We start from the raw sequence: 21,009 nt of genomic DNA on the forward strand, positions 1-21,009 counted from the left end.
GAGTGTGCTGCGTTGATGATATTCTGTTCACCTCTTTGGAGAGCTTGCGCAGAACATCTGCGATTCCTCCTCCGTTCCTCAGCCCGTAGTTCAGAACCGTAATGATGCACATCAGCAGGGTGTCACACATGCGCTGTGTACCATCTTCATCCTCTTCTTCCACTGAGGTGAGCACACACACAGATATACAGACATGGATAAAATAACAGTTTCAAGCATTTAGATTTAGATGCATAAATATCTATTCCAAAGTATATATTATAGAATTATATATTTAGAATTATATATATATATATATATATATATATATATATATATATATATATATATATATATATATATATATATATATATATATATATGTGTGTGTGTGTGTGTGTGTGTGTGTGTGTATGTGTAATTAATATATATATATATATATATATATATATATATATATATATATATATATATATATATATATATATATATATATATAACTTATATTTATTTACATATTTAGTATCATAATCTATTCAGAACTAGAACCATACATTCAGTATAATTACATACATTTTTTATATTTTTAGATATAAAATTATATATTCAGAATTTATAATTATACATTAAGGATCTTTACTTCTATATTCATATGAGATGTATAACTATCTATTCAGAATTATACGTTTATATTCAGTATTTAAACATGTATTTAAATGTATAATCTAAACGTATAATCGTTTAGAATTTACATTTTATTTATATATAAGCATGCATTGCTTAATCTATCTATCTATCCATCTATATATAATGTATATATACACACGCACACACACACACACGTTTGTTTTTGTGAAAAGTGGGGACATCCCATAGGCGTAATGTTTTCTATACTGTATAAACTGTATATTCTATGGCCCTACACCAACCCTACACCTAAGCCTAACCCTCACAGGAAACTTTGTGCATTTTTACTTTCTCAAAAAAAAAAAACTAATTCTGTATGGTTTATAAGCGTTTTGAAAAATGGGGACATGTGTTATGTCCTCATAAGTCACCCTCTCCTTGTAATACCTGTGTCATACCCATGTCATTATACAGAGTTGTGTCCTGATATGTCACAAAAACACGCCCACACACACACATACACACATATTTACTGTTTATATAAAGAAACAGAGACTTACAAAAGTCACAAAGTAAGTAAGACAGGAATACTGAAGGAATGAGCATGTGGAAAGATAAGTAAGGAATAAGTGAGGGACACAGAGAAAGTCCAAAGAGGTCAAAAGAAAGGAAGAAAGAGAGTGTGAGAGAGAAAGAGAGTGCACGTGTTGATATCTAGAAGCACAGGTGATCTTTAAAGACTCACAGGGCAAAGCAGAACAAAGAAGCACATGAGTCATCTCTCACACACACATACACACACTCCCAGGTCATCTCAGCACCTTAACCTCTATAACATACACAGGACCAGCCCTTTACAAACAAACACTTAGGAAAACCATAAATACACACGCACACACAAATCACACGACATGCCAGCACTACTGCAGATTATGCAAGAACATTCAGCTGAAGGATGAGACAGAGGTGGATTTAAAAGAGAAACTGCAGAACATCTGTATCAAACATCATTAAAACATTGTTCTGTACATTTAATTAAAAAAGCTTTTACAGGATTCTTTTTTTGTGAGATTTTTCTTGAAAAGTGTGCTATAGAGTGTGTCATATTTCTTTAATAGACATTTTAATGTCTATTACAAGGATATTTATACATTTTGTGTGTGGCCTAAATGTCCAGAAATGTGACTTACCATGGTAAGAACAGGTCTCACTCTGGCAGCTTATAGACTCCTTCACATTTATCTTCTCTAAAAGTCAAAACAAACAAATATTCACTTGTTAAATATATATATATATATATATATATATATATATATATATATATATATATATATATATAATTTTTTTTTTTTTTTTGTAAATACATAAAAATACATTCATAGCATGTGCTCAACAATTCAGAAGTCTGATTTGATTTAGTTTATTTGTCATATTTAGGGAAAAACTACTTCAACAGCAATCATCTAGACAATTGAAGCTCATCTACCAAGTGAAATGTTTCATGTTTCCACAACTGAAATGTTTTATTAAATCATGTGTGTTGTATTCCAGTGCATGCGTGTATACATGTGCCCTTTCTGTCCCCAGTGCTTGCACAGTGCTGCAGTGCACAGAGGAAGTGATTACATAAAGAAGTGTGGCCACTGCGGGGTTATGCAACAGGTGCTATGTGCTAGCGTGTCCTCAACACAGTTACATGGCCATGTGTGTTCATATAAACACAAATACACAAACACAAATATTCATCTTCAAATGTTATCATGTGCATGTATGAATACACCGAGTACATACTGAATACATCACAGATGTGGTAATCTCTCTAAAAGAGACATTTCAGTTCTATTCATACTAAGTTGTTTACATGTACGATAAGCAGGGTTTCAGATTAACACATGATAATGACTTCATCTTCATCTAGAACATTCAGAAAATATGAAATGAAAGACCAAAACCACAAGTTTTATGCAGTGTACGGCTGGAGAGACAGGAGGCCACCACAGCAAAGAGCATGACAGGGACATCATGTACATTTCATGCTTACTTGAAGCAGGGAGGCGGTCGACTTCCATGAGGAAGTCATCTTTAAAGAAGAGGAAGCCCACAATGGAGAAGAGGTAGACCAGGATGATAGCCAGAACAGCTGTGAGGAAGATGGAGCGGCCGTTCTTCGTCACGCTCCTTATCACGTTAAGGAGCGTTTCCTCTCTTCGCACAAGATCAAACAACTATAGGGGATAAAAGAGAGAAAGAGGAGGATCTTATAAATACATGTTTCTGAAATTAAATTATTTAAATGGTCATTGTTATAATATATAGTGTTCCTGTGGCTCAGGTGGTAGCGCATTGCGTTAGCAGTGCAAGGTTTGGGTTTGATTCGAAGTCGCTTTGGATAAAAGCGTCTGCTAAATGCATAAATTAAATTATAATGCCAAAAATAAATGATTGCATTTGCATTAAATTGATTTAAAATGACAGTAAAAGATTTTAAACTGCTACAAAATAATATTTTTAAATACATTTTTACTTTCTATTTAAAATCTATTCAGAAAAATCTATTCTAAAAAAAAGTTTCACTTTCCACAAAAATATGAAGCAGAACTTTTTAACATTAATAACAAGAAAATGTTTCTTGAGCACTAAATCAGCATATTACGAAGAATCATGCAATAGAACAGTTATTTTAAATTATAATATTTTACAATATTTCTCCATTTAGCACATTTCTGATCAAACAAATGCACCCTTGGCAAGCATAAGAAATTTCATAAACAGTAAAAATCTTGCCGACCCCAACTTTTGAGATCTGTTTTTTATTTCTTTTATTTTTTTTTCATAAAAATCCTTTTTTTTCTGTCGAAACAAGCATCCATGGACCACACTTTAAATCATTAACTTTTAGTACAGAAAATGAATCATACTGCAAAAAGTGTGAAGTCGTACCAGGATACTGTAGAAGAACTCATGTACGAACAGACCCAGCATGCAAACGATGACGTAACTGACGTGCAGAAGGAAGAAGACGTCCATGACAACTGCTTTGTACCCTCGAGTGAACGTGCCCTGGTTCCCCACAAAACTAACCAGGAACACGATTTTATTCAGCAGCTGTGACAAGACATCAGAAATTAATGCTATAGCATTAGCATCCTCACAATCACATGAAATACTTTTCAGTCATATTGAAAGAAAAAAAAAAAAAATGGAAATGCATAGTTGGGAAAATAAGTAGGGTTGTAAATAAATAACTTTTAAAAGAAAGAGAAAATATTTCCATATCCTTTTTGTCTGACATCAAAGTAAGTGCGTCTTGGTAGAAGCTAGCCAGATTAGGCAGACAACAACATGGCCAGTGCGTGCCCTCATCCTCAAAACCAGGAGCAAAATACATAAGAGTTCACTTGCAGTGAGAATAAACACAGTTTGTGGTGACCACTAGAAGACGTGGTGAGTGGCGTGTAGTATAACAGATCCCAGACTCCTAGAATCTGTTTCAGCACATGTCTCTGTTGGTTCTTCATGTGGTGCCATAATGGCTGAGGAGATGCCAGCTTGAGCAGACACAAACAGACTGACACAACAGAGGGACGTGTCAGCAGTTTAAAGGCTGAAACTCCATGTGGATGGGAGAGAGGCATGAAATCACTCATTTTTTATCTGAATGCACATCAAACACATCAGCCGCTTCTGTCATCGTAACTGATATTGATGCAAAATGGCAACACTACTTCCTCTTCAGCCATCTTTTGCATTTAGCCAGATATTAAGCAGCTTCTCGTAATTAATCGGCATTAGTGATTAATCAGCGAACATGAGGTGTTAGTGGCTGGTCTTTTTTAATAGGAGTTTGGTTGGTTCATACATTCAAAATACACTTTGACATTTAATCAGTTCACGGACACAGAGAGCTGCCGAGCTAAATGAAGAGTGAATGGTTGATAAAGAATTTGCCTTACATTGGTGGCCCCCAGAAGCAGCAGTGTGGGTCTTAAGCCCAGTGTGTAAATAGAACGGAAGATGACAGTGACCAGGAATGCCAGGATACCTCCAAGTCGGGGAAGAACAAACAACGTGAAGGTGCTCACGACCACTGCCACCCAAAGCAAGATGGACAAGAATGGGGGCAAGACACCTGAGGGAGAGAACGAAGAAATGCATGAAAAATTCTGGGGTGAATCTGGGTACCCTTTAAATGTTATTATGTATTATGTATGACCCTATGAAATCAGTTTTAAATTTAACTATTTATTTTTACGGTGTAATATTCACAGACAATACTCTGTATCAAAATTTAATTAACCATATATATTCCTACTTTTTATTCATCCAAATTTTGCTACATTTTGTAACATTTCATGTTGTATAGTAGATTATATTGTGACTGAATTCCATGATTCCGTCTGTATTTATATATGCTCTTATCTATTTATATTTATATATGACATAATTAGGGATGCACCGATACCACTTTTTCTAGTACTTGCCCGATACCGATACTTTTATTTTTGGCACTTGTCGATACAGAGTACCGATACCAATATTTTTATTGCATTTGTAATGTTTTTTTATATTGGGTACAGAAACCAAAAGAGTATGTATAACGTTAGCTGGTTGACTTAATTTATTAAATAGATAAAGTCAAACCAAAATTTATTCAGACAACTTCAACATTTCACATTATCTCAGTTTATTCTCTATAGTTTAGAAGATGGCAATAAAATATGACAAGAACTATGTCAGAACAAATTCCTCTTGATAATGTTAGATAACATTGATAGAAAAGTATGTAATGGATTACAATCAACCAAAAAATATTCAAGCTGTTAGTATGACTACCAATACTTAGTCGGGCAACCCTAAGTTTTAATGACTGCCTGTAGTCTCCTGGGCATGCTGTCATCCAGGTTCATGCAAACCTGAACTTCAAATTTTCCCCCGGACTTAGTCTGAATAATTTTTGGTCCCAAAATTGTATCAGTTTTACTGGTAGAAGAACTTTTGGGTATAATTGCCTAGCGCATTACACAAAGGCTGCTATATTCACTTTCGCCACAGTCATGTATGCCTAATGTTGAAAATAAATAATTTTTATAGTGAATGCCCCTATAAATTGTCTTTCTTTACAATTTAGTTTACAGTGTAGTTGCGCGCTCAATCGACTCGCGCACGTCAGCTATACAGGCGTTAATAATGGATGTTTAACCTTATATACAATGCATCGATATACTACACAGACAATCTTCATCTTAAAGTCTGTTGTTGGTGTTTCTTTGTCTGAATATGGCACTTATCACATGCTGTGTGGTATCAGCATTTGGTATGGGGCATTTTAACAAGTATGAGGAGCTCAGTATCGGGCCCAATACCAATACCAGTATCGGTCTCGGTGCATCCCTAGACATAATTATACAACTTTTTATATATCAAAAATCCCAACCATACCTTCATCTCCATCATCTCCAAATGGGTAGAAAAGAGCCACAGCCAAGTTGATTAGTACAGCCAAGTTAAAGGAGATAGTACCCCACAGCGATATATGTTTGGACACCCAGAAAAGTGGTGCATTATCTGCAAACACACACCAATTCATCAGCATAATGACTTTGACACAGTCTCGAACTGGTGATAATTTGTTACATTGTTTTTTGCACAAAGCAAAACAACCCACTTCTTATTTTCTTCTGCCAACTCATCTCGTTGTAGAGGTCATCAAACTGCAGGAAAAAGTCGTTGACCTTGCTGCCCTGGTCGTCTCGCTCCGTTGTGGTGAACACGCGCACTTTTGATTCTTCTGTTAAGTACTCGCAGATGTTGGGCACAGGAAACACGATCTGCTCCATTGTGCGGTCATGGCGGACGATCTGAAATGTACAAAATGGGAAGATCAGTGATCATTCATGTTTAAATGATGTATTTTTACTTAAATTGTCTGATAAAAGCAGTGATAAGTAAACAAGACTTCAATAAAACTATAGAAAAGCCAAAAAATGTGCAAGTGATAAAGGTGCAAATTAAATGAGATAAGATGGACATCTTCATGAACTCTTAAACTCTCATACCTCTATCTGAGCGGTGTGGTTGGCATAGTATAGAAGCGCTGCCTCTCCTTCGCTGGTAGGGTCTGGGCCTGGTTTCAAACTCTGCTGGAGGTCTTTTCTGTGGCGTGCCAACTGATCATCAAAAACACTTCAGTCATCATGACAGATTCAACAGATTCAGAAACAGCAGCTTATTATAAAGTTATTATAGTCTCAGTAGTTGATTTGTCTACTAAAATTAAATAAGACAATTCTTGGGCAGATTTTTGCTCAAAACCATGAACATTTGCTCCACACTTTCATTTACTAACACCGTGTGATGAAAATGACAAAGATGGAAATTTAATTTCTGGAATAAAATGGCCTATTATTTCATCTTGCTAAGTCTAATTTCATAGCTAGCATTTTATGTATGCTGAATACACAGATAAAAAAATATCCCTTTAAATAATGTCACTATCCAACTAAATGAGAAGTTTAGTTTTAGACAGATAAAAAAAAAAAATTCAAACTGAATACAAAAAAAAATTGATATTTTTTTAATGCAAGACTAAAACAATATAATATAATTGGAAATTATGCACTATAAAAAACTTTCAAAACTTTGAAAAAACTATGCTCTTCATAGACACTGTTGTCTACTTGGGAAACAAGTACACTAACTTTTGATAAAATATTATTATCTAATACAATGCAGAATTGTTTGTTGTGGTGGAAATGATGCTACAATTGTCTGACAGTCATAATTTGTTTCAAAATATATAGATATAAATTACAGATACTGTATAAGACATAAAATCGATATTAATTATTTTAACAAATGAAATGGTCATATTTTGATAAGATCACCATATCTTCTAAAATGCAGTAACTAAACTTTATAATGGATTTTCATTGTTTAATATTGGCTATTAAAGTATGGCCCTGGAACAATGGTATGACACTAAAATAAACACATCTATACAGTTGAAAGGTAGCAAAAATAAACAGAGGCAGTTTTAACGTTAACGTCATGTAATAAAACGAAATAGCTATAAACGAATTAATATTGCTAAACGGTCAACCTCTGAGACATTAAAGTGTTTGAAGTTGCAGGAACACCCATAAATCTATTAGTGACACATTGGTGACTCGGCTAACACAAATCACATTAGCAATTTAACACTTTCATAATGCCAATGCGACCCCTAGATGAGTCAATTCATAAGAGGTCAGGACTGATCAATCTGATTACTTCAAAATCGAAAAATTTTAAGAGCTACCCACGCAGAGGAACTCTGATGTTTATCTCAATGACTGAAAACCCGCAGCGATGTGGCCAAGATGCATTAGTGAGTCAACAGCATCCAGAGACAACCTAATCAAAAACAGCGCTCTGAAAATCATTTCCAACAGATGACGGGATCAAAGGGAAACAGACGATCAATGATGCTCTGCAAGATCCAAGCAATTTGTTTAAGTAAAGAACCATCTCCTTAAAAATAAGGCAATTTATACATAAGAAGGCTGCTTAGTCCATTGAATCAAACTAGTAACTTATCTATTAAGCAACCAGTCTGAAAGGGAGGCGGATACTCTGTAACCTCCAAAAAGGACACATCCTTGAGGCAAAGAAGTAATCATTCCACGCCCTCAGTGTCCTTCATCACATAATGGCCTTAAAGTGGTGAACGAGAGCGAGGGATTTACATGCTTGTTTTCTCACAGGCTGAAGGAACACAAAAGATGTGCACCACTTGAGCACAAAGGTCCTTTTTTTTTCTTTATTGAGGTCTAAGCCACATTTGCTCCAAAAATGTTCATAGTGTCCTTTTCATTTCAGATCAGAGCGAACACTTTAGGAATCTGTTTATAAGAGCTAGAAGAGAGCAAGGCATGCAATACTTGCACCAAAAATTGTCATTTTACTTTGTCATGTACCGAGTAAACACAGGAGGATCTTGTATTTGGCAGTTGTTTTTTTAGCACTGGAGCTAACACAGTCTACTGCAACCATGTCAACAGTGACGAGCAAATAAAAAAATTTAATAATTAAACCACAAATGGAAAAAAGGATATTGGAATGTTCTTTGCGAAAACCACTTACAGTATCATCATTCAGTTTGACGTACTGAGGGCCAAAGTAAATTCATACACACTTCTACAGGAAAATCTAAGAATGTTAAAGTTACTAAGGACTTATTCCTTTCTCTGTCTGATGTCCTTAGGCCCTGCTTGTTTTCTACAAGTGAGAAACTACACAGGAATATGAGACTGACAAACATCGTGAAGATGGTCCAACTAAAGACCATCTAGCCATAGGCAAATGTTTCTCAAACAAGTATCCATATGAAACAGCCAGAGGGTCCGAGTAAAAGTCCTGAATTTTGAACAAAAATCTCAATGAAAACTATGGCAAGAGTTGGCCATGAGATATATTATTCCTGCATAGCTAACAGTGAGAGAACCCTGCACATTCGCACTTGGTTCTTTCTTTCAGTCATCTTTGTGAGAGAGTTTGGAAACACACTGATAGACGAACACCTGAAGTTATGTCATTATGAAAGCAGCCAGTTAGACAGAAATAAACTGTCTAGCAGATGGCTGAGCTTGTCAAGAAAGAGTGTGGAAGTGAAAGTGAAGACTGAACTGAGAAATGCACAGCTGTCTTGAGGATTTCCTCACAGGAGACCTTACCCCTTCAGAAGGAATTTACAGTTCTTTAATAAACTGAATTATTATATTAAAGGTGCAATAGGTGATTGTCTTCAGAAAATGTTTTTGTTATGCTGGTTGAAAGTCTCTTCACATTCTGATAGCCATCATTTAATTATGTGGTCTAAATTAATTTATCTGTATTAATATATTCTGTGGAAGGCGCAGGACCAAGAAATGTTCAATGTTTCAAATTTACCTGATGTGCCAGGATGTAAATGTTGTGGCCAACATCTTTAGGTCTGATCTGATCTGATGTCTCTTGATCAATCTCACTCTCTTCTTCTTGAACGTAAGCCTCCTTGATAACGTCAACCTATTGATATGACACCAGAAGATCACTTTAATTTAATTATGGCACAGAACAGGCACATTTTGGCTGATAACAGATGATCTAAACTATATTCATTAGCTACACAACAGTTATTTGAGGTACAGTGCCAATTTACCAACCTTACAGCACTACTAATGATAAGCTCACCAGTTCATTGGGTCTCATCTTGTACAGGATCTTTTCTGCATTCTCGCTGTCATGACGACTCTCCATGATGGCCAGAAGAAGTTTGGATGCATTGTTCTGATTTTTCATTGCAAAGAAAAGAGCTTTTATTTATTTATTTTTAAATAAAATTACCGTGAAGTTAAGAATATTCATATATTCTCCTCCTGGAGGGAAATGCGCAGATGTTTTTACATGCCCAATCAAAAATCTGAAACGCTTCAGGACATTTTGTTATCTGTAAAATCATATTATACACCAATTGCTTTTTTTTTCTTTTTTTTATAAAAAACTACACGAGTGAGTGCAGCAAACAAGTACCTTCAGCTCCAGCACAAGGTCAAGTCGGTTCTTCCCCAGCGGATCAATTGGATTCACAATGAGAGCGATGATAATGTCAATGCCGTTTGACTCATGTCTGGCTATGCATGACTGTAGAGGAGGGAATACAAAATCTATTATCCCAAACTAAGTCTTAGCTATGTAGAAAAGACTGGTTTTTGCATAATCATTAATAAAGCTAGAAATTAGTTCAGATATCATACCAAATCTAAAAACAATTTCCATGTTGAAACTGATTTGTTCCCTTTTTCCAATGAGGCTGACATTTCAATACCTGGTTCTCATGGCCTGGTTATAAATTATATATGTATTCCACTTATTTGCCAAGGCAACATTTCTAATCATATGACTCATGTTAGCTAGTTAGTTCTTGGTTATTACATCCCTTAACTCATCATTACCTCATATTAAAGTATTAGTACATGATTATTCCCCTACTAGTGTTACCCTTGGATTCATTGTTCCATGTGGAAAAAGATTTGTTCCCATTTTCCAAGAGGATAAGATTTCAATACCTGGTTTTCGTGACAAGGACCCTGGCAGTACTCTGTGATGGTCTCTAGTGTCTGTTTGACCAGGTCCACATTCCTCTCATTTATGTAGAGCCCCAGCAGTCCCAGACCTCCCGTTGTACTGCCACAGATGCAGTCGAGAAACTGGAGCGTCTCGCACACCAGGTTATAATTGGTTTTGTTGTTCTGATCTCGCAGGAAGTTCTGTATACAAGAGAACAGAAAGATCTGAACTAACAACACAAGTCAAATCCTGAGTGGCAGTGTTTGGTATCTCTATTCAGACAGACTCGGCCATACTAGGTCGGTGGTCCCTTGAGATTTTGATCTGCGCAGCAAAACTGGACTAGTAAAAATGATTTGCATCACCTGCAAGTCCCTGTTATGATTCTCACAGAGCAGCTGAAGGAAGCGTAGGATGGGTTTCATGATGATGATGGCCTGGCTCATCTGGGTCTCATCCACCAACTCCTCCATCCCGTCCATTCCCGATCCCATCGGCTCCATCTCGGGGTCCACTTCCCGGCGTAAGGTGCTGTAGGCTTTGGAGGTGACAGAGGAGGCATCTTTAAGCTGACCCCGTATGTCTCCTCTGAGCTGCAACGAGTCTTGAACTTCAAAGACAAGCGAAAATAAATAGAGTTATTTGTAGTTCTTACAGGATCAGTGTTATTTTAGCATTATTTACATACTATTAAAATAGTACTTTCTTAACATTTTGAATTCGCTTTTATATTGTCAGCTCAATTTAAGTTTCTTTTAGTAATTTTATGATGTCATTTCATATCTTTTATAGCGGTTTTATATCTTTTTATTTAGCTTTAATGTAATTTGTTTTCCAGTTTTAGTTTTAGTCATTTTATTACTTCTGTCTGGAGTGCAAACTAATGTTTATGAGCATTTGCAGCAAATTATTGAAAATTCTCTTTTTCAAATGATCATGTGTTGTGCACAGCACCGTTTGATGTAGCGAATTTGAAATCCTTTTTCACTCAGTGAGAAATGAAAAAAAAAAGCTTAAAAATACACTGCTTAACAGCAGGCCTTTGATAAGGTGCCAGGGACCCCTCACATGACACAGCAGTTGAAATAGGGACAGATACTATTCATATGCCTGATTGTTCCTTCATTTACGCTGCCTCAGGCCAGAGCTGCCCTCACATGAACAGCTATGCATTAAGGCACACTTGTTTGTGATGAATGGGCTATTCAGGAGATCAGTGACATACTTCAAGTTCAGACACAGCATTAGAGAGTCTGGGTCGTTTTTTAAGCAGAACACTGCAATTAGGACACGTCTCTATTTTCAGCGAGACTGAAAGAGTGATTTCTAAAAGTTTATTTTTGGCTTTAAGAAATCACACCTGGTTTGTGGTCTTTTGAGGCCTTCCTTTGTTGGAGATACATTTCCAACAAAGCACCAGAGTCAGTCAAAACACCATCATTTTATTTTCCAGTTTTTTTCATTTGTAGTCTAGAAAGAACATGATGTGTAAATGTAATATCTTAACACAGTCCACAAAATGTAGTTGCCATATTTATTATTAATATTATATCTCCAGTTCAGATAATACCAAACATGTTTCCAAGGTAACTTTTCAATATCATTCAGATCATTTATCAACCATGTGTTGAAACACACACACACACACACACTTCACATAGAGCAGCAGTTACTACACAGAGCCGTCATTAACTGAAAAGATGCGCAAATAAACGCTGAAAATGAACGTGGATTTGCGCATCTTCTCAGTTAACAATGGCTTTGTATTATATATATATATATATATATATATATATATATATATATATATATATATATATATATATATATATATATATATATATATATATAATTTAAACCGTAAAATACACCATTGCACTATTTGTTAATCTATGCTAATTTAGTAAAAATGGCATCAGAGGTTATATAGCAAAATATTTGCCATGTATAACAGCTTAAACCTATTTTGTGTGTGCGTTGTTAATTTTGATAAATAAGTCGCACCTGACTATAAGTCTCAGGACCAGCCAAACTACGAAGAAAAGTGCAACTTGTAGTCCGGAAAATACGGTATATATTATATTTAGCATTACAATAATACGATTTTTCTCATAGGAGTCTATCAAATCAATAAATAAATACCAGGCTTGATTTCCTTGTGCAAAATGTTATTGTTTATATTGCTCTTTTGATTTTAGGGTGAAATATGACCTGACATTTCTTTACAGTTTCACCATTCCATTCTGTTGGATATTCTTTTTCTCATGTTTAGACCGAGAGAACCTGCGAGAAAGCGGATGTATACCTTTTTTATTACTGACCCCGGAGTCCTCGCCCTCCTCCTCTCTCTTCCTGCAGCTGAGTTCAAACATGTTGACCGACACACTGGAGCGGATCTCTTTCTGCGCCAGCTCCATTCGATCGTAGAAGACCTTGAAGAACTTCTCCGACTTCTTCTGCTTGTGCAGCTGATTGTAGAAAGAGTTCTGCAGGGAGACATGGCAGGAAATGACGTCGCCTGAAATCTTGTAGACGACCTGTCGTGAATGTGTGTCCTGTTTATACCTGGATCTGTGTATTTCCTCCTCTTAGGAGTGCAATGCCCAGTAAAATGCTCTCCTCAAAGATACGGTCGTTCTTAGTGCTGACGATGAGGTCGATGACGAGTTCGGACGCCCCCACGTTGTCCAGCGCACATTGGATGTCTGTTACACTAGTGCCTGGCTTATCAGGGTCCTGTCCTGGAGAACCACCTATACACATATGTACACACACATGAGAGGAGCAGAAGTTGGGTGAGAGGATGTTAATGGGGAGCCAACAGTGCTTCTGCTGATGGTCACTTGTAAACCGTACCTCCAGAGGAAGAACTGTTCCCGCTGCTGTACTCCAGGGCTTTGGTATGGGGCCGCTGGTTGCCAAAGTAGTGTGTAAGGAGACTTTTCCTCAATGAGTCACCCTGAGGAACAAGAGAGGAAGGCATCCTTAATATATGGGGTGTATCAAGTGTTTTAATTATTCAGTCATGAAAATGTTTTCAAGACAGTTCACACAGAAGGCATCATTCTATAACTTAACATATAACTGAAATATTAGAAATGGTAAGAAACTATGTTTTGCACATTAAAAAAAACAACTTGCTGCCGCCTACTGTATATATGGTGTCTGACAAAGTACAGTAAAAAAATTTTGGCATTCAGATTTAAAAGTGACAGTAAAGACATTTATGATGAAAAAACATACATTTGGATTTTAAATAAATGCTGTTGTTTTGAAATTCCTGTTTAAAGAATACAGAAAAAGCACATGACGGCTTCCACTAAAATACTGTTTTCAAGGACATTTCATTTAAGACTTAATAAACTGTAAATCCAGCTTTGCCATCACTGGAACAAATTATAAATTGTGTAATATTTTTTATATAATTTTAGATGAATGTTTTGTTATTTTAATTTTAATTGTAATAACATTTCACAATATTACTGTTTTTACTGCGTTTTTATTCAAATAAATGTATTCTTGGTGAGCATAAGAGACTTCTTTCAACAAAATCGAAAAAAATCTAAAGAATTATTTGATATGCTATTGAGATGTATCTTTTACAAATTTATCACTGGCATTACAACCATTATTTCACTTGTAAAAAAATAAAAAATAAATAAAAAAGATATAGTTCATCCTCCACTGAACCCATAGCACTCCTTAAATTATATATGTATAATAATTTATTATATTACATGGATTTTTTTGTTTGTTTTATATTATATATATATTATATACAACAAACAATCAAACAAACAAAAAATCCAGTGCAAAGATTCATAGCGGACTGTGTGAAGTGAAGAGTACTTCATTCCCTGTCCGTTTTGATTATCTTCACACATTTGAGTGTTTTCCTCCCAACTGTGTTGGATAAAAACACACAATCACATGGGAGAATTTTTACATAACTAGTATAGACTGTAGTAATTGCTGTAATTATGCCAGAAGTGTAGCGAAACCTCGGGGAGGCAGAGGGTGAGACGGCGAGTGCTGAAGGTAGAGAGCAGAAGGCTGCCTTGAGAATCTGTTTCCCAGTGGGAGAGAAACTGAACGTGTGAAAAAGACAGAGGGTGGGGGGAGAGTGGCTGGCATGAAAGAGAGAGAGAGAGACAGATTAACAGAGAGAGAGAGAGAGAGAGAGTTATGTAACACCTGGTGGTGGCTTGCTGAGAGATCACGAGGAAGACACGGTAGAGGGAGCAGGATGGTACTGATCGTCTCTCCCTTCCTTTGTCTCCTGACCTAATGTTCTTTCTTGTCGTTCTCATTTTCTTGCTTTTATACTTCTGGTTATGGACAGTGCATTCACACAGTCAGCGTTTAGGACTGACAACCATATTTACCAACAGGTGTGACTCCCGATTTGGCCTGTTCATTCAACAGCTTGCAAAAACGGGTCAAACAGCATTTGTATTGAAGTAAACAGAAGTCAAGCACCTCTTGCGATGACCATTAATAATGACTGCAACTATAGTGACAGTCACTAAAAGAAATATAGAAGACGTCGGCCACTCTCAATAAATCAGAAAATCTTTTCAATAGATAATTAATGAATGAATAAAAAAAAAATAAAAATGAATAATAATAATAAAAAAATAATACATTAATAAGAATAATCAAAATAAAATAACAAATAAAAATGTAAAAATAAACATTTATTTTACTATTGAAAAAATAAAATAATAAAAAAATAAAAAAATATAATAATAAAAAAAAAATTTATGACAATAAAAAAAAAAAAAAATTGAGGTTACCAATGATTGTTTATTTTTTGTTGTTGCAATTTTTACCTTTATTGTGATAGAATAGTATCTAGACAGTAAGTGAAATTGGGAGAAAGAGAAGGGACCATGATCGCAGCGCAATGGCTCTGTATATATGTGTGCTGCACTGACAATGTTAGTTGACTTGTAAATATTTTTACTGTAGTTTTCTTCTGAGAAAACAGGTTAAAATATTTATGATTCCGGTCTACAAATCTTGTTCATTCAAACACCACAATGATAATGTCCCTCCTGCGAACACCACCTGCAACCTACCAGCAAATAGCAAATAATAGTTTATGAATACCCTGTGGATGGCCAGGAAAGGAGTAAGGTGGTGAACAGACCCTGACATTTACTGACTTCACCCTTCCACACTGTGTCAGCCAGGAAGATAATGAAACCCAGTGTGGCCATGCAGCCATGCATGCGCCGACACGAGAGTGACAAACTGCCACAGAGAGAAGACACTTTTCTCTCTCACTCTGACAAGCACGTGTTGTTGCTGTTCCCACTCTCTCAGTCAACACTCATCAGCAGTCAGCACAGACTGTGTCTGCTTCCACAGTCTGGACGAGCCGTCACACACACACACACACACACACACACACACACACACACACACACACACAGAGAGACACACAGAGACGCACACACACACACACACACACACACACAGCAGATGAGCATTCTCTATTAAAGAAATAGTTCATCCAAAATGAAAATCCTGTCATCATTTACTTGTCCTCATGCTGGTTTCAAACCTGTATGACTTTCTTCCTTCTGCAGAACATGAACGATGATATTTTGAAGAATGCTGGTAACCAATTATTCGTTTTGGTGATCATCAACTTCCACTGCATATGGAAGATAATGAATACAGAGACATTCCTCAAAAACACTCATAAACTCAGGTGTGGAATGACATGATTTTTCCTTTTTGGGTGAAATATCACTTTAAGCTTCTGAAACCGCCATAATTAACCATATTTGTCCATATTCAGAGCCTCTTCATATCATTTCCTGCTCACTGCAATTGGACATGCTTTCCTAGAAGCTGCTCTCTTTTCTACAAAAGCAGCTGTAATGGGGGTTTAGTGTCTCCTGATGCTACAGTCTTTCTTGAACTTCTGCGGAGGACTTGATGGGAAGACAGAGGAGGAAAGTGAGAGATGAAGGTAGCAGTGCCAGTCTGACTCATCTGTCTGCTGCTGCATGGCATAGAGAGAAAAAGAAAACCCTGTGCAGGTGAAGTGAGGACAAAATAGAGACAGCAAGAGTGGAAAAAAAAGACAGATAGGAGATAGAGAGAGAAGGGGGGTTAGGGAAAGATGGAGGGATAGATAAAGAAGAGGGGTGGCAGAAGCAGACAGGCTAACTTTGTTTAAATGTGCACGGGCACGCCACACTGCGGCTGGACTGGCTAAGCCTGGGATGTTCCAGCAAGCTTTAAAAAAAAAAAGCCCTCCACTGCTGTCTGCGGGAACTTGAGAACTCAGGATGAAGGGATCTAAAGAATGAGAGAGAAGGACGGCAAAAGGGAGGGGTGCTTTGCACTGCTGGACTCATCATGTCTGGTTCTGGCTTAGGCCTTATGGCTCACCCCTGGGTCGTATCCCCTCCCGTTACAACACATCAACACACGGGGCTTCGCTCTAAGGTTACAGCTGCCAGACTTTCTTCTCCAAGTTTTGGATGTGTTAAAACATTTAAAAGAGGAGGAAAAAAGCAGAGAAAACTAAATACATGTATAATAATAATAATAATAAAAAAACTGTTCTCAACATTGATAGTAATAAGAGCCCAATTAGAAATATTTCTGAAACATCATGTGGCACTGAAGACTGGATTAATGATGCTGAAAATTTAGCTTTGTCATCACAGGATTATATTCTATTTTAAAATATATTACAATAGAAATAGTTATTTTGACTTTTAATAATATTTCACAATATTACTGTATTTTTGATCAAATAAATGCAGCCTTGGTGAACATAAGAGATTTACATAAAAAAAAATAAAAAAAAAATCATACAGGCCCAAATTTTTGAAAGCCAGTGTACTGTCAGTCCCTACATATTTACATAACTACTCTATATTATTTACAACTATATATATATATATATATTATTTACAACTATATATATATATATATATATATATATATATATATATATATATATATATATATATATATATATATATATATAATACATTTATATACTGCTCTGTGTGTGTGCACTTTATATGGGTTAAAAGCAGAGCACGAATTCTGAGTATGGGTCACCTTACTTGGCTTTATGTATGTATGTCACTTCACTTAATATATAATAAATATAAAATAAATGATCAATAAATAATCAAAATAAATGAAGCCTTGGTACAAGTATAAGAGACTTTCACAACATTTTTTACAAATCTGACCAAAAAGTGAGTGTAGAGAGTGTAATAATATTGATTTCAGCCCTGCTGATTTCAGCCAGCGAACAATGTGTTAACCATTGAAGCGGTTGTGTAAACAGCTCACACAACACAAAAGGCCTTCAAAACAACTTCATTGGCACAGTAAAATTAACGGAATGAAACTCTGCAACGATGCACTCCCATTTTAAAGAGCGGAGGGAGGAGTATGACTTTGGGTGAAACAGATTTATGGAAGAGAAAGAAAAAAATCGATACACCTAAAATCTTGTCAGGCAGTCTAGACATGAACCCCATGACCACATCTTCTCAGAGTCCAGATCTTGCATAACAGAATCCGGGGAAATGGGAAAGAGAGAGAGAAAAAAAGAGACATAGAAAGATACTAGTTAATTTATTAAAGGAATAGCTCACTCAGAAATGATGAATAGTTCACTTTAATGGTACTTTTGCATCCTTTTTCGAAACTTGAAACATTTCAAGGACACAAATCTACCAGGAAAAGATGGGCTTTGGGCAAAAATGACACTAAAATGAACAAAAATGTCGTAAGCTACATTTGCTTTGGTTGCTGCCTTGATACCTAACACTACTCTAAAATATCAATCTCCCCTGGCATTTATCTTCTCATAGTCAGGAGGACAAAGGGGAGTCTCTAAGTATTGGGTTCCTGTAAGCATCCGCCCTGTTGAGTGGCCTGATCACTCTGCGATTGGTCCACAGGCCCCTTGTGACCTGCTCTCAGAGGTAGCACTGTTCAGTGTGGCTCTCCTTATAAACAGTGCCACAAGCAGGAAAACAAATTAGCCTTGCATGTGAGAGCAATTGGAGAGATTGTTGATTTGCAGGCAAAGCCAAGACAAACAGCAGCAAGGACGTAAACAACCGTTCCTGAAGACGACTGACCTTGGTGTCATTCGGAAGTGGGGCATGTGATTGCCTAATGTCCTTAGAGGCACAAGACGTGTTTGTGAGATTCACTGTATGCAGTCAGCACCTGACCCATGGATGCTCGGGCCTTGTTTTCAGACACACCCGGACACTCGAAGCCCACCGAAGTGACCATTTACACGGCACGTTACACAAACAGTACTCGGCACACATTCACAGATGTTTAGTCTCATGCACAATTAATCTTCATGATGAATCCACTTAAATCTATCAAATATACAAGCAAAGGGCTGATAAACAGCCAACATTAATAACATGTCCTCTTCACGGCTATAACAGTTTCACTCATCTGGAAAGGCTTCACAAGATTTTTGGAGTGTTTCTGTGGGAATTTTTGAGTATTTTTGAGGTCAGGCACTGATGTGGGACAAGAAGGCCTGGCTTGCAATCTCTGCACCAGTTCATTCCAACCATGTCTTTATGGACCTTGCTTTGTGCACTGGGCCACAGCCATGCTGGAATAACAGTTCTCACAAAGTTGCAAGCATAGCATTGTCCAAAATGTCTTGGCATCCCCTTCACTGGAAGTGAGGGGCCTTGCCCAACCCCTAAAAAACAGCCCCTCAACCGTTACAGTTGGCACAAAGCAGTCGGTCAGGTCACATTCCCCTGGGAACACGCTTCCTCTGCTCTGGAGACCATTTCATCTGACAATTGGCATTGTACTTCACTGAGCTCTTCAGACTGACCCATTTTTTTTCACAGATGTTTATAAATGCAGACTGCATGTCTAGATTTTTACAAATATTTTTAAAAAGACATTGCTCATGCTCAGCAAGGCTGCATTTGTTTAAAAACATACTGTGAAATATTATTACATTTTAAAATAATTTATCTAATTTTATCTATTTTGAAAAGGATTTTATTCCCGTGACACCAAAGGTTAATTTTCAGCATCATTACTCCAGTCTTCAGTGTAACATGATCCTTTAGAAATCATTCTGATTTGTTAATTGGTGTTCAATAAACAGGCTTTTTTAAATATATATATATATAATTATTATTATCAATGTTGACAACAGTTGGGTTGCTAAATATTGTTGTGGAAACTTTGATAAACTATGATTTAAAAGTTTAAATCAAGTAAAATTGTATTAAAAAAGTAATACTTTTATTCCGCAAGGATGCGTTAAACCGGTCAAAAGAGCCAGTAAATACATTTATAATGTAACAAAAGTAATAATATACAATAATACTAAAGACTGGAGTAACGGCTGCTGAAAATTCAGCTTTACCATCACAGGAATACATTATTTGTTAAAATATATAAATTATATAAATATTTATAAATATAAAACAGTTGTTTTACAAAATAATATATATATTTATTTATATTTATGTTTTTAGAATTTTCGATCAAACAAATGCAGCCTATATATGTAGTCTAACTGTAACGTGTGCTAAACAAATTCCACTGGCCCTGCTCGGATACATTTTCCATTTCTCCTTTGAGGATTCTATTCTAAAAATCTCCCTATGGAGTAATCTTGGTGTTCTCCGATGGTGTGAATGCAGGATGAACTGACTAGGATGAATATCAACAGAGAACACGGTCTAAGCATTTGAGAGCAAACTGCTCCTAAAGTTAGTCTCCTAACTGAATCTCACTCCTGGTGTGTGTACTGTGGAGCTCCTGTGGATCATCTACAGGTGTGTTTTTCTGACTCTTAAAAGGCAATAGGAGCAGTACAGTATGTTCTGTGCTCATTTCCATGGTGACCACACACCTCTTGCACCAAGCTTGATGACTTATTTAAACAATAAGGGGGAGGGGGGATACAATTTTTCCCTATTCTTTTTGTGCAGGATTTCTGTTTCCAACAACAAAAAATTGTCCATCACCAAAAGTAATAACTTCAAAACAATCAAATAAAAAGGCATAAAATCCACTAGCCCTTTATAATTGTGCTTAACTTGCTTTTTTTTCAATGGAACAGTCATGAACGGGTATGCAGACATGTGGCACTGGCGAGACCCCTGGGTTAAACGTGCCTGTCTTCATGTAGGCTTTAGTCTAAGAGCTCTGAATGCTCCGTGGGATTTGTGTGTGGGCTGAAACGGTCATATTCCACCGCAGTCATCAGGGAGACCTGCTCACACAGAGCTGGTGGATGTGCTTGCATTTTAGAGCATGTCCTGC

General features: G+C 36.5%; 1 protein-coding gene across 1 annotated transcript in view; it reads right to left on the reverse strand.

The window, feature by feature from the left end:
• LOC113061517 (inositol 1,4,5-trisphosphate receptor type 2-like) overlaps positions 1-21,009 on the reverse strand; it is a 69,506-nt gene that overhangs the window by 11,583 nt on the left and 36,914 nt on the right. The window contains exons 38-53 of the mRNA XM_026230680.1: positions 13,549-13,651; positions 13,258-13,445; positions 12,998-13,178; positions 11,058-11,302; positions 10,692-10,892; positions 10,156-10,266; positions 9,817-9,912; positions 9,535-9,651; positions 6,663-6,773; positions 6,272-6,464; positions 6,046-6,171; positions 4,560-4,735; positions 3,547-3,711; positions 2,648-2,831; positions 1,797-1,853; positions 32-162 (exon numbers count right to left, since the gene is read on the reverse strand). Of these exons, the coding sequence (XP_026086465.1) occupies positions 32-162; positions 1,797-1,853; positions 2,648-2,831; positions 3,547-3,711; positions 4,560-4,735; positions 6,046-6,171; positions 6,272-6,464; positions 6,663-6,773; positions 9,535-9,651; positions 9,817-9,912; positions 10,156-10,266; positions 10,692-10,892; positions 11,058-11,302; positions 12,998-13,178; positions 13,258-13,445; positions 13,549-13,651 (2,385 nt within the window). The remainder of the gene's footprint in view (positions 1-31; positions 163-1,796; positions 1,854-2,647; positions 2,832-3,546; positions 3,712-4,559; positions 4,736-6,045; positions 6,172-6,271; positions 6,465-6,662; positions 6,774-9,534; positions 9,652-9,816; positions 9,913-10,155; positions 10,267-10,691; positions 10,893-11,057; positions 11,303-12,997; positions 13,179-13,257; positions 13,446-13,548; positions 13,652-21,009) is intronic.

This window comes from Carassius auratus, chromosome 43 (genome assembly GCF_003368295.1).
Source record: "Carassius auratus strain Wakin chromosome 43, ASM336829v1, whole genome shotgun sequence".
Classification (NCBI taxonomy): domain Eukaryota; kingdom Metazoa; phylum Chordata; class Actinopteri; order Cypriniformes; family Cyprinidae; genus Carassius; species Carassius auratus.